The sequence below is a fragment of the Cystoisospora suis genome (genome assembly GCF_002600585.1).
Source record: "Cystoisospora suis strain Wien I chromosome Unknown contig_3321, whole genome shotgun sequence".
Lineage (NCBI taxonomy): Eukaryota > Apicomplexa > Conoidasida > Eucoccidiorida > Sarcocystidae > Cystoisospora > Cystoisospora suis.
This window is the reverse complement of record NW_027156116.1, coordinates 18430-32435: the sequence shown is the minus strand read 5'-3', so window position 1 is coordinate 32435 and position 14006 is coordinate 18430. Positions and strand designations below refer to the sequence as shown.

At 46.9% G+C, this 14006-nt stretch overlaps 2 protein-coding genes across 2 annotated transcripts; both read right to left on the bottom strand.

Moving 5' to 3' along the window:
• Positions 1-322: 322 nt before the first annotated feature.
• CSUI_006547 (uncharacterized protein) lies at positions 323-11176 on the bottom strand. Its single transcript, XM_068066703.1, has 2 exons — positions 6855-11176; positions 323-6255 (listed from the first exon to the last, which is right to left on the bottom strand). The coding sequence occupies exons 1-2, from the start codon at positions 9731-9733 to the stop codon at positions 1440-1442; spliced, it is 7695 nt and encodes a 2564-aa protein (XP_067921326.1). The 5' UTR covers positions 9734-11176; the 3' UTR covers positions 323-1439.
• Positions 11177-13023: 1847 nt separating this feature from the next.
• Positions 13024-13750, bottom strand: CSUI_006546 (uncharacterized protein). Its single transcript, XM_068066702.1, has one exon. The coding sequence runs from the start codon at positions 13724-13726 to the stop codon at positions 13529-13531; it is 198 nt and encodes a 65-aa protein (XP_067921325.1). The 5' UTR covers positions 13727-13750; the 3' UTR covers positions 13024-13528.
• Between the last annotated feature and the right edge of the window lie 256 nt (positions 13751-14006).

Sequence of the window (14006 nt, the reverse complement as noted above, 5' to 3'; positions counted from 1 at the left end):
GTAATACAAGCAGGCTGTCAAAATTCTCCATGTCCATCGGTAGAAAAGGAGAAAAGCTTCAGCTCTCTCTCTTTCTCTTTCATGACTTTCCTGGCTGATTTTTCTTCTTCTTTATATGAACGAAGTTCAGCAAGTTATACAAAGGAACCAAACAGACAGACCTTCCGTCTATCTGTTTCATCTTATAGACATATACATAGATACATAGACATTCGTACATACCTACGTAGATATGACTTGGCGAGGAACGTGAGAGAAAGAGAGAAAGAAGAAGTTTCAATGAAAAAGATGGGAAAAAGAAGGAATTGGCGTTGGTGGCAAGGAAGAGAGCGCGTCACAGTCTCTTTCTTGGCTGTGGAGGTATGGGGCAATACAATTCAAGCTCCCTCGTGAGCATACCAAGATCTCTCCGGTCTAATGGCATCATCTATCTAGCCTTCTATGAAAAGAAGAAAGGAAGAATGGATGGAGGAGCCCGGTTTCCCAGTCCCCTGAGATATCTATCTCTCAGCGAAAGAAGTATTCTCTCCTCACTTTGACTAGACAACTACCTACTGTCAGCCAATATTTATCAGGTGTATGTACACCCGCTGCTCTCCAGAGAAAAACATATGTTTCCATATATATATATAGGTAGGTTAAAGATAGATAGATAGATACACGTTGCGAGAAAGATATACAATGGGTGAGGAGATGAGTCCGTACACGTGATGAGAGAACAGAGAGAGAGATAGACTGGAGTGACCTCCCTATTATCTTAATCTTACCATGAGGTAGATGCATGCATCTACACTTGTCTACAGATCTATTCTCCTACAATAGCCCAGCCGGCTCATTCACACGCCTAGATCTATCTATGAATGTATACTTCGATCTCCGGCAAGTGTAGGAAGGTCGTCATGCCTTTCTGTCCCGAGCCTCCTACCTCTCTATACAGTTGAATTCTAGAGCTTTTCTTCTTCTCTTGTCAAAATGCCTGTAATAATATGAATCGATCAACAAGCCTCTCCTATATACAATCGATTCTACGACAGAAGTCTCTTGTTCTTTCTCTATTTCTTTCCTTCTCTTCGTTTATCTCCACACTCTTGACAGAGATCAATCTCCTCTCACATCTCCAGTCTGAGAAGTAGAAAACGTAAACTGCAGGACTCGATCTGTATGTAAACGGAGAATGTTTTGAACGAGATCTTCTACTCGCCCAAACACATACCCAGGGGTGGGTGTATATACACCCGAAGAGAAGACATGCGGACATAGACGCGCTCCAGAAAAAGAAGGAAGAAACACGTTTAATAGACACACGGGAATTGAGATAGATAGAATGGCAGAGGCGCAAACAGACATGAAGGGGGAGAAGAGAAAGAAAAGTTCTTTTACAAGAGGTGATGGAGAGATGCTTTATCAATCGCAGATAATTGAAGTGTGGATTCCCAGCTTTAGAAAGTAGAGGTGATATTCGATGAGATGGCAATAGAAGAAGAAGAAGAAAGGTGAGGAGGAGGAGAAGAAGAAGAAAGGTGAGGAGGAGGAGAAGAAGAAGAGGCGAGTATTCCCGGAGAGGTAAGGTCAGCATCTGTCTTGGGGCTGAAGAGAGTGCCACTTGGAGGTGAGTTGAGCTCATTTCCCCTTTTCTTCTTTTTCTTTTCTTCTTCTTCTTCAAGAAAGTTGGATAAGAAGACTGTTGTACGTTCTTCGTCTTCCTTCCCTGGAGTCGAGGAGGTTACGAAAGGATCTATCAAAGGAGAAGTGAAGGGATCTTCTTCCCCCCCCTCGACAGAACAACTCCCGTTCCCATTGCTGACTAGATCAGGTGTATGTACACCTCGACCATCCTCTTCTTCTACCACTAGTACTCCAGTGAGGTGAGCCTCATTCTTCTTGGGGGAATTATTGTGGTGGTCAGCCTTATAGAGAACTTCACTGGCCCCCGGACTTTCCATGAGGAACATGTCATTTTCGGATTTTCTTTGGATCACTTTAGACGCAAGTCCTGTCTCGAAACTACTCGTCGCCAGAGACCTATCTCTTTGACTGCTTTCTTCTGGAGAGTCACATCTTCCTTCTGGGGAGTTCTTCTTCGTCTTCTGGAGAGAAGAAGAAGAAGAAGAAGCTAAAGAAGACTGGCCTACACAGATATCAGTAGAGAACCACTTCTCAGATTTTTCGAAGACTTGATCACTCTCTACTTCATCCACGGGCGAAGGAGAAGAAGAGAAGAAAGCATGATACAAATCTTGAATGGGGTTCTCATCTTCTTCTTTTTCTTCTTCTTCTTCCTCTTCTTTGAAAGCGATCCATGGAGATGTAGAGAGGTCAGAATCGAAGGATGGAGTGAAGATCATTGTGGAATGATCAGAGGAGGAGCTCTTTCCTTCTTCTTCTTCTGTCGAGATTTCTCTTTTTACTTCTTCTTTCAATTCCGCTTCCTTCTTGTTTCTCGTCTTCTTCTTATTCATTCTCTCCTTATGAGTCGTTCCTTCTCTTTCATCTTCATGTTTATGAAAGAAAAGCTTCTTTTCACTCTCTTCTTGTTCTTCCTCTTCCTCTTTTCTTCTCCTCCTCCTCCCTGTCGCCTGATCTTTCCATTTCTTCTTCTCTTTCCCTTCTTCTTCATCTTCGATTGCAGTCTTCTCTCTCTCTTTCCCTTCTTTCTCCTCTTCTTCTTCACACCGACAAGTCTGTGCTTCTTCTTCTTCTCTCTTTCTTTGCCTTCCATTATCATCATAAGAAGAAGAACGGATGGATTCCTCGCTGAGATAAGAAGAGAGGCCTTCGTCATGGAGCTTTCTATCTAATCTCTCGAGAATTTTCTCCGTTCTTTTCATCCCCCCCGCAGACGTCTCCTTCTCACGACTATGAGAAAAAGGACCCTCTTCTTCATCTCTTATTCTTCTTCTTGAGCTCCGATAGTCGGCCTCTCCATCTGCGCTCTTCGAACGACTTGCTCCTGTCTTTCTTTCTCCTTCTATATCAGGCGGAGGTGACGTAGGGACCGTAGCAGAAGGAAAGGCAGATGTATACCAATCCGGAGAGTGGACAGAGTGAAAGAGAGAATCTTCGCTCGGTTCTTCTTTGTGCACATCTCTTTGATGAGGAGAAGAATGAAGAGAAGGGTCATTTTCTTCTCCTTCATCTTCCTCTCTTTCTGTTTCTTTCTTCTTTTCTCTTTCCTGAATGAAAAGACGCGAATCTTTAGCCTGTAGTACCCTTTGTATCCCTCTCTTCACATGCTCATCCGAGATATAAGAGGGCGAAAACGAGAATGACTGAGAAGCTTTAGTATCACGGTAATGCTGGGGATCGAAGGAATGCTGTGGGAAATCTCTTCTATCGAGAACTTGTTCATTCTCTCTTTCTTCTTCTTCTTCGTCATCCTCGCTACTACTACTACTCGTACTGCTATCACTACTACTATTACTACTACTGCTTGTAAGATAATTATGATGCAAGCTTTCTTCTTCTCCTATTCCTCTCTTTCCCCCTTCTCTCCCTTGTTTCCCTCCTCCTCCTTCTTTTCCTCCTCCCACAAACATGAAGGGTCTTCTTCTTCTTCGACTTCTTTCTTCTTCTTCTTCTTCATTCTTCAAACTCAATAGCAAATTTTCTTCTTCCTCCTCTTCTTCTTCTTCTACGACTGCCTCTCGATGCAGGGCCAGAGAAGAAGAATGTTGAGCTACACCTCCTTCGTCAAAACAGGTTTCTCCAATACACGGAGAATCATTCTCTCTTTGAAGAAGAAGAACCCCCTCATCTTCTCCATCGTCTCGACGATTTTTCTTTCTCCTCACTTCTCCTGTAGATTCGAAGACTTCTCTTCTTCTTTCTTCTCCTTCGCCTGTATTAGCCGTCCTAGTAGTACTCGTGATCGCTGTCCCGTGATTGACTCTTAACATGCCAGTTGACGCGTCCTTTGCTTCTTTGAAAGTGCCCTTTTCTTCTTTTTCTTCCTCTTCTTCCTCGTTGTCTTCTTCGCAACAGCTAGATGAATGATGAGCGTTATGATGCGGATGATAATGCACTGCTTGCTGGTCATCGTTCTCTTCTCTTTCGTTAAGAGACAAGAAAGAAGGGGGAGGAGGAGGAGTGAGAGGAGATCGCGGGCCTCCCCCGGCTTCGATCCATTGGACCCATGTCTGTACACTTGGGAATGAGTTGCCGTCATAATCGATGCTATTCTGATCCCGATGGTAGTAAGCAAGAAACTCTTCTCGATGCCCTGTATGAGGATCGATATAGACGTACACAAGTTCATCTATAGGACGAGAAGAAGATGAAGAGAATGAAGGAGATAAAGGTAGAGAAAGATCTTCATCTTCTTCATCCTCTTCAACGGTTTCTTCTGAATCATCATCTGTATAGGAAGAATATCTCGGCGGGGCATGAAAATGAGAGGAAAAAGATGATAGCTCATCTTCTTCTGCTGAAGAAGAAGACGAAGAAGCAAGAGACGGGATCGGGATTGAATGGGAGACATCTTTCTTCTCACCCTTTTCATCTATCTCGTCAAGATGAAGCTTGTCGTCTTCCGAATCTCTATCTTCTTTCTGTAGTGTTATGACTCCGTTTTCATTCTCTTCTTCCTCTGCTTCTTGTGCTCTCTCTTCTTTCTTTTCTTGATGAGGCAGGGGGCTGTTGAAGAAAGCAGAGTGCAAATCCTCTTCGTTACCTTCATGAAGTTCTCTTCCTTCTTGAAGATGAAGTTCATCTTTCTCCTTCTCCCCAAAGGGTCTGCTTTCTTCTCGAGTCTTCTTCTCTTCCTCATCTTCTCTTCTAGGCCTGAAGAAGGCATAAGGGCTGTCAACGACAGCGGGGTCCCTCTGATCCACTACTTGCTGAACGACTCGAGCAGTATCTCCATTCTCCTCACCTTCTTCTTCTCTCGTCCGTCCAGACGTCACCTCTCTTTCTTCTTCTCTGTTCTCGATGGAAGTCTCTGAAAGGAGAGGGAGAGGAGCATCGCCACTCGAAGAAACCTCTCCTTTGGTCGCATCAAGGAGTTTCTCTGAATCTTCTTCTGAATGAAGAGAGGACGACATACCTAACTTCTCTTTTCCATGTTCATCGCTACTTTCCTCATGGCTGTCTTTCTTCTTAAGCTTCTCTTGAAGATCACTCTCCCTCGAAGGACTTCGCCCTGTGACTACGAGCACGCGATTCTCTTGAAAAGAAGAAATTAGATTCTCTTGCAACCTTTCTTCTTCATCGAAAAGATGATCTTTCTCTTCTACATCAAGTCTTATCTCCTCCCCTACGTCAAGGAGATCCCCGCCAGAGTTGTCAAGACGTGGGTTCACATGCCTTTGAAGGGAGGAGACATGTGCTGAAGAAGAAGAGGAAGAAGAGACGTGTGGGGTGTGTGAGAGGGAGAGATCCGCTCTTTCATTTCCGCTAGAAACATCTCCTCCTCCTTGTTCTTCTTCTTCTTGCTGGAGATGTCTTGTCTCCAGGCCACCTGCCCAAGATCGAGAGGAAGAAGAAGAAGAAGGAGAAAGAGAGATGAGTGATGCTTTCACGTCAGGCGCTTGCTTGCATTCTCCATAAGAAGATTGTCCTACGGAAAGAGAGGACCTGTCAGTACACATGGAAGAAATCGAGATCTTCTTTTCTTCTTCGAACGACGTGTGAGTCGCTTCCTCTCTATGATGGTCATCCGTATCATTCATTGAAGAAAAAGAAGAAGATCGATCCTTCTGCGATTCCTCAGAGGTTTCGCCTATGGACAGAAGAGAAGTTTTCCTTTCTTCTTCCTCTCCAGCATCCTTGAGAGAATGAGTCGTTTTAGAGTACACTCTCTCATCATTCAGTCTTCCACCTTCTATCATACCCTCCTCGAGCCGGTTCTTCTCTCTCAGACCGGCATCGCTCATCTTTCTAGCTGTCTCTTTCTCCAACTCAGAAGAGAAGCAACGAGGATCCTTCTCGTGTAGAGACGTCACTCCGGCAAAATCGACATCTCCTTCTTCGTGTCTTTCTTCGTGAGACAGAGGGGAGAAGGAAGAAGAAGAGACAGCAGGAATCTCCGAGCTTCCGTCTTTTATTTTTGGTTCACCTGCTGACTTTTCGTCCTTCCTAGAAGAAGATTCAGGATGTGTATGGCCAGGTGAATACGTGACATAAGAGTCTGCACTCCTGCTACCTCCACGGCGATGTTGCAGTTTAGACACGGGCGGGTCCTCCTCTCGAGGTAAAGAGCACAAACCACCACGGAGACCCCCACGGGCATGACTCAAAATCTGATCTAAAGGGGAAGGACTGAAGAGAAAGAACAACACAGAAAAGAAGAAAAGGCCGTTCTACACACCAGCAGCCGACCGAAAAGATACCGATGGGGGGGGGAGAACCCACGGTGTACATACACTCAGGAAGCTGGACATACACCCGAGAACCTACGTTCCACACCCACGAGAAACGGTACACACACTCGAGAACATACCGGGTTCACACGCTCAAGACGCTGTGGATACACTCGAGAACCCAGAGTCTGTGTACACCGGAAGCTGTGGATACACCGGAGAAGCTACGGTGTACATACACTCAAGAGACTGTACATACACTCGAGAACCCTCAGTGTATAGACACTAGCAACTGTACATACAGCGGAGAAGCTACGGTGTATATACACTCGAGACATCCTACATACATTTGAAAACCTACAGTCTAGATACACCAGACACGGTACGGAGAAGCGACTCGAGAAGTTGTTCATACACTCGGGAACCTCCAGTCTACATGAACCGGAAACTGTACGTCCAGTGGAGAAGCTCCAGTGTACACACAACACTGTACATACACCGGAGAAGCTCGAGTCCGGCGAAGAGACCGATGTGTGCCTTCTGCATAGCTCAGCTTACCCTTCTCTAGGACTTGAGGCTCTGCGTGTTGCTTCTTCTGGAACAGAGATCTTCTTCTTCTTGTCAAGAGACTCGACAACCCTACTATCAGCGACAGAGAAAGACTGTCCATCTCCTTCCGTCCCTCCCCTAACTCCGGCCGCTTTGTTCTCTACACCCCTATTGTCTTCCGTTTTCTTGTCCACTTGTGAAAGACCATCATGGGCCCTTTTCTGGTCATCCTTTTCCTGAAGTGCTACAGCCCTTCTACTTTTGTGAGAGACACCATCATCATTCTCGCTCTTCTGAAAAGAAGAGGGCGACATACTCGAGCCCTCTCCGCTACTTCCTCTCGGAGATGAGATTCCCCCTGCACCACCCGCGGTGCCACTACCTCTCGCTCCTGAAGAAGATGAACGACTTTGTACTGCACTCTCAGGTAACGACAGCTTGCTAGGACTGTGAGAACGAGAAGCGGAAGGAGATGTGGACTTTGATAAAGGAGAAGAGAATCCGCCGCCTCTTCCCTCTGACTCTCTAGACGATGGAGAAGAAGTAGAATGAGAATGCTGAGCTGCTGAGAGAGACATCGATGAAGAGATCTCTGCGTTCGGATGATCAGAAAGAACCCCACGAGGACCGGCTGTTCCAGGAGAAGAAGAATGTGCCCCTGTGCCACATGTCATAGGTGGAGATCTACTATGAGGAGAGCCGCGTGAAGGAGAAGTAGGAGTCGTCATATGGGGGTGGGAGGGGTGGTGCTGAGATGAGGATAGTGAATGGCCGGGTGTCCCTACACCTCCAGTGCCTGATTTCCCTGGAGACCGCTGACGAAGATGATGGAGTAAATGATGGACATGATGAGAGGCCATCGGAGGAGTTAAACATCCTCCACTTCCAGAGAAATAATGAGAGGAACACATCCCTACTCCTGCTCCTGTTGCAATCGCTTGGTGACCTATATCTATTCCACCTGATCCTCCTCCTCCTCCTCGTGGATATGAAGTGTAGTGGCAGCTGCATGTACACCAGGTGTTTTCGGCAGATGCTTCTAAAGCTGAAGCGGTGGGAATATAACAGTCACTACTACATCCACAATGCCCACATGAGCCAACTGCCCCAGCTAGACTTCCTCCTCCCCCTACTCCTAGACTTGACGGTGGCGGCAGTGATGAGGAACAAGAAGAGGTACTTAAGGCAGAATTTCCCGAAGTTGAAGAAGAGGAACTGACGGTATGAGTGGAAGTACTACTATGAAACTGTGGAGATGTGGATGCAGTAAGTAAGAGAGGAGAAGACGGGGCCGGAGAATGCGAGTGATAGTGAGGGTGATGGGCATGACTGTTAGGAGAGAGACTTCCTCCTCCTCCTCCACCAGGAGGTGCTCCTGTGGCTAGTCCATTTCCTTGTGGAGAGGAAGAGGAACAGGAGGAAGAAGAAGTAGGAGAAAGGAAATGCGATGAGGGTGGGGCTGGAAAACGACATAGAACATCAAAGGGCTGCTGCTGTGCTTGCTGCTGCTGGCTACTACTGCTAGTAGTACTAGTAGTACTAGTACCGCCTTGGTGTAGATAGAAAGATGAGGGAGGGAATTCATCGTCGAGTTCAGGATCGCTTATAGGGTGAGAAGACGGGATAGGTGGACACCCAGGGCAAGGCATGGATTGGGGTGAGACGCATGACGGCGATAAAGATGGAGAGGAAAGGGCAGAAGGAGAAAAGGCTCGTGGAGATAAAGCTGTAGGAGACAAGCGGCGCGGTGGCGAGTTCAGCTTCGAGAGAGCTAAGCCAACTGTACTCGGAGTGTGACTACTGTGCCCAGGATGAGCGCCTGTCGGAGAGGAAGAAGAAGAAGACGATGGAGATGAAGAAAAGCAGGTGAACAAAGGAGAAGAAGAACCCGATGCTCCTCGGGTAGACGAAGGAGAAGCAGAAGAAGAAGAAGATGTATGGTGCGATGAAGCAGCAGCTGCACAAGGAAGACTTACGGAGGCATGATGTGCCCCTCCCCCTGTGTGGTGGGAAGAAGGAGATAGACTTCCATGAGAAGGAGACTGCTGACGATGGCTACAAGATGAGGTAGATGTGGAAGAAAGAGACGACGACGAGGAACTAGAAGACGAAGAAGAAGGAGAAGACCCTCCGATACAGATAGGAGCATGAGAAGCGGATAACCGAGCTGTGGGGGTGGCGGTGGAGGAGGAGGAGGAACGGGGAGATGAAGAAGAGGATATACAGATGCTATACTGACCTTGACTTGAATGAAAAGAAGAAGAAGGAGTGGTACTAGATGAAGAGTTCATTGAATGGCAAGAAGAGGAATGTTGAAGAGACCCCGAGACATTTGTAGGAGAATGGTGTTTCCCTCGTCTGCCATTCGATGAAGGACAACACTGCGACTGATGCTGGGACAGCGGCGAAGGTGGTGTATGTACACCTGAACAACCCTGTCCCTTTTTAAGATGTGAATTTCCTTCACCTTCTTGTTGACTCGCTTGAGCACGACTATCCCGACCTCCTCCTCCTCCGCCCTCTCCTCTTGGACTTCCAGAGATGTTGCCATCGCCTTCGTCCTTCACAGAAGGCATTTCCGAACGGCTCGAACCAGCTTTCATTTTAGTAGAAGAAAGAGAACAACATAAGACTACACCCTGCTCAGATGTCGAATGTTTTCTTTCTTCTTCTTCTGTCTTGTTCTGCGCACCCTTTAAAACTGGCGAAGAAATTTTTCTCTTACAGTCACTATCGCCACGATACAACGACCCCTGATCCGGCTTCTTTCTCTCCCTCGATTCTTTCTCCGTCTCTCCTTCATTTGAGACGTCGCTGTATTGCCTGTCGCTTCCATCTGAGCTGCTATGCTCCTCTCTTTCTGAGCTTTTCGTTGAAGGTGCCTGCATCTTCTCTATAAGTATTGTACCTACAGTAGAAGATGAGGCCTCCAAGGCATCGGGAGAAGAAGAACGGAATCTTCTTCATTCACAATGTGTGACGGCGAGAGACACGAGGAAAAAGAGGAAAGACCTGAAGAAGATTCAGACAGATGCGGCCAGACATCTTGACTACATTCCAAGAAAAAAGATGAACTGACACCCACATACTATATCCCTCACTCGATGACGTTCAAATGAGTAGAGATACGTGTATGGAAAGCATGCGATTTACCGCTACGACTTGACCCAGGAGCGCCAAATAGACCGAATCTCTTCAGAGTAGTTCCTGGGATTGTCTTTTCAGACGTAAAAGCAGTCCATATCGATTCAACGAAAGACGGGCGAAGTTGCTAGTGTATGGACGCACGATGAGCAGCAGAAGGCCTGCGTGTCAAAGACCGGGTGACGATGGAGAAGGACTGAACCTTTTAATGGAGGAGACTTCTTCTCCGTACTTTCAAAACAGTGTACAAGAGTGGTCTATGAGTTGAAATGCTTCGGTAACGAAACACAAACAGGAGGTCTGACGGAGAAGAAAGCCGTGCCCCGAGAAGAAGGCGAGGCTGGAACACACCTCTAAAAAAAGTAGAAAGACAATGAGTAAAGGAAGGCAAGAGACCTGAGAGATGGATGTGAAAGAAGAAAAACAAGATAGATAACCTTATGGGGAGAAGACGTAGTGTAAAAGAGATATCGAAGTTGAAGAGGAGGGGCAGGCGAAAAGCAACCAAAGAAGCGCGACTGGCTTCGTTTGTTCCGTAAAGACAGAAAAACGCTGAAAGAAAACGAATGTATTTCTATGAGTTTCTTTCGTTGAGGAAACCCCCCCGGAAGTCTCGTCAAATATCTCAAGAAGAACGAGGAGAATCCTTCCTCCCTCTCTCCATCCAGTCCACCGGACGCTTGTTTTTGGTCAGCAGAGAGAAAATCCAAAAATCTGGATGAAGAGAGAGGCAATTCTTGTCGAAAAAGCAGAAGAAGAAAAGAAAAAGAAACACTCGGACAAGATGGCAGTCAGTGGTAACGCCTTCATTCGAACACTCGGAAAAAAAGAGGAGAAAAGTCTCAGCGTCAATACGACACCGTAGCCTTTCTGCTTTTCTCTTTTCTTTCAAAATCCGAAGACTGAGAGGGAGGGAGAGACACTGAATGAGTTCGGAAACGAAGCTGGTCGAGTGACGAGATGCGAGGAGTAAGAGGGTACGTAAACGTCGCTGGATGAGACTCATTCTTGTTTCTTTCATCCCCGCATAAGACTTCGTAGTTCAGGGTAGAAGAGAGAGAGAGACAGACCGAGCTGGGTTTATCGACATGCTAGGATACTGAGATACCGGCCTCCTTCCTTGTAGACTCACTCCTTCTTTGGCTTTCAGAGTGACTACAGGTGGTTTCGAATGATTTCTTACTGATATATACGGAGCCGAACTGCAGATACAGAAGAAATACAAACTCATTTCTTCTCGACGAATCCTCGAATGAGATGCCATTAACCTTCCGTGAGAATACTACTCAAAGACAAGACGACAGCCTGCTTCTCCGATTATACACCGAGAACAGTACCGGTGATATACAGGTACCCCTAGTAGCCGTCAAAAGTACAGAAAGTTCTACGCCGACATGGAGGTTTTTTGAAACTGGCTAAGAAGAGCAGTCATAGTGAGCATCTTTCTGCAATGCCGAGCTGTCCAATGTGTGCTGGTGGAGGAAGAATTTCTCGGGTCGGCTGGAAAGACCGTCACCCGAGACTCATCATTCTAGCTAGCGAGCACGAGCAAGTGACAGTTCCTTGGAGTGATATTACGTGCCAGTAGGCAGCAAAGATCATCTCATTCGATCAGCTGTTAGCGATACGCGTTGGACCCTTATCGCTTTACCCAGTGAGGAAAGGTTGTTGAGTCATGCGAGAAGTAGTTGGTAGACGTATAGAGCTTTCACATGGTTGTACTATTCGAAATCAAAGCTCTGACGTAGTCGTAAATATGATGCATCGACTGCAGCAGAATTGGCGCTAGACGGCCACAGTTCCTATGGGCTTTCGAAAAGACTTATTCCCAAGCGGATCCGTCACAGGGACACCTGAGAACTCATCGTTTCCCACGGGCAATTGAAGCTCAGCGCTCTCTCCGAATCCAGACGTCACTGACTCTCACAAAAGGCCTCGACCTGACCCAACACATAGCGAAATGAAGGTGCAATTTTCCGTACCTCCCCGTCTTACTTCCCCCGGCACACTCGTTTTCCCCGGATCTTGTCTACGTTCTTGACCAAGAATCCGAAGCGTGGGAGCGGCCGACTCGCACACATTCTTTTTTGCTTGTTTTTCAACTCCAGCGTCTCCTGTCAAGAGAGCTCAGACTCCTATGATTGATTCCAGTACTCCGCAGAATGCACCTGCGGCGCCGCTATCGGCGATCATTACCGCTGCGCGGTAGGGGCTCGGGCAGACGTTCTGCTACAATTCATCGTTAGACGGATGGTTGGGGTCATGCAGCCCGCCACACGAGTTACCAGTACGAGGCTCAGTGGAAGTTAGGAAGGAGACAGTTCGGAGCAAGAGACTGTCAGCAAGAGTAGCCGTATCGCGCGCGGGTTACCTCCACACGCTGTTGTAGTACTGGCCTGTACGAGTAGGAGATTATTGCAGGGGTTTGAGTTGATACCGAGTATATATTTCGTTCTTATTCAGGGAACTGCTGGTCGCGTCTTCCGTGCCTTGAAAGTCTGCTGGTTTCTCCTTCCGTTCAGCGAGCTCCAAGGGAAATGGCAGCTGTTAGACCAAGAAAGGATAGTCACCCCGGACTCCTACTGACACTTCCACCCGCATGTGCTGATCCTTGTCTTAGCGCCTAGCCATCTCTAATGTGTCCTTATGTATGAAACACATGCTTTCCCCTGTAGCCTTGACAATTTTCAGTCGTTATAACTCTCGGTACAGAAATCTAGCCGTGGTTTTTCTGTCCGAGGGTGAAGTGTAGGACGTTGTCGTTTACTCCCAGAACATGACGTTAACTCTCACCGAAACAAGTCAAGCAAGGAAAGGGGGTCGGTCATGCACCGCAAATACGTACAATCCTCAGAACAACGGGAATGTCGTGGCAACCGAATTTGCTGACAAACTCAACTGGTCCTAGTTACTGCTATAAATGAGACCAGAAGCTAGTGTCAGAGGCGGCGCACCATCCGTTCTCTCGAGTCAAGAAAAAAGGTCTAGCAGAGTTGTTTCACATCTTTTACGAGTAATATATCGAACAACTGACACACTAGTTGATGCTACAAAACAACTCAGGCAAAAACAAGGAGAAATTATTGTTTCATTCCTCATTCACATATAGAAGAACATGAATTCGCTTTCAACCAACAGGACGGTGTATTGCACGTGCAGAATCGAGCTCTCTTGTCCTACATATTTTCAACTGCGAAAGAAGGCTCAAGGATCACTCTTTCTGCTACTTAATGGTTCCTCGCTCCATTACCTTGGTCTGTCAAAGCGCACATTCTTCACAGCGAGGTACAGACGACGCGCCTTCACACAGAGCAGCTCAACTTCCTCATCCATCAGTCGCTGAGTAAAAGTCGTAGACAAACAGCTTGGCGAAACGGAGAATCACCCTCTACCGTTGTTTAGGATATCCCTGTTGGTGTTTCTCTTTCCACTCACTTGAAATGACCGATCAGCGAGACTCGAACGTTCATCCTGAACATAAGCACTAATCGCCCCCCCTCTTTCTATAACTCCATCATAACTCCCATGGGGGACGTACACTAGAGTGGGTTTCCAACAACGGAGCAGCCTTCTCGTCGCTTTCTTCTTTTTTGAGAAAGTTTGACACGGAGGTACAACATGTACAGTACGAACATACCAAAGGTTCGGTGCTGACTCTTTCGCGTACTCTCCCCGTCAGGTACATTCATTATCTGGTCCCACTGCAACTCCTTCATCCGCTTAACCGGGCCTACCATTCCTTCTTCGTGGTGTAGTTCTATTCTTCTCTTCTTTTTTGTTGAGTCCTATCAGAATTCTTCTCCTTTGGCTTCCTCGTGTTGTGAACTCACTAGTTTGAAATCCACTTCTCTACGGACAAACAGATATTTCTCTCCGGCAGCCGCGACCTCCCGCCCCCTCACCTGACATAGCTGAGAACTTGAGGAGGAGTTACGCAAGAAATCCAGTTTCGGAGCATGTCGGTCTCCTAATCGCCAGGAACACAGCCTTGCGCGTCTCACTACAACATCTTCGCCG

Excerpts from the sequence above, each read along its gene's own strand:
- CSUI_006546 (XM_068066702.1), bottom strand. The coding sequence starts at position 13,726 with ATGGTAGGCCCGGTTAAGCGGATGAAGGAGTTGCAGTGGGACCAGATA.
- CSUI_006547 (XM_068066703.1), bottom strand. The coding sequence starts at position 9,733 with ATGCAGGCACCTTCAACGAAAAGCTCAGAAAGAGAGGAGCATAGCAGC. Across the intron at positions 6,256-6,854 it reads GCCTCAAGTCCTAGAGAAGG|TCCTTCCCCTTTAGATCAGA; the intron begins GTAAGCTGAGCT and ends CTTTCTCTTCAG.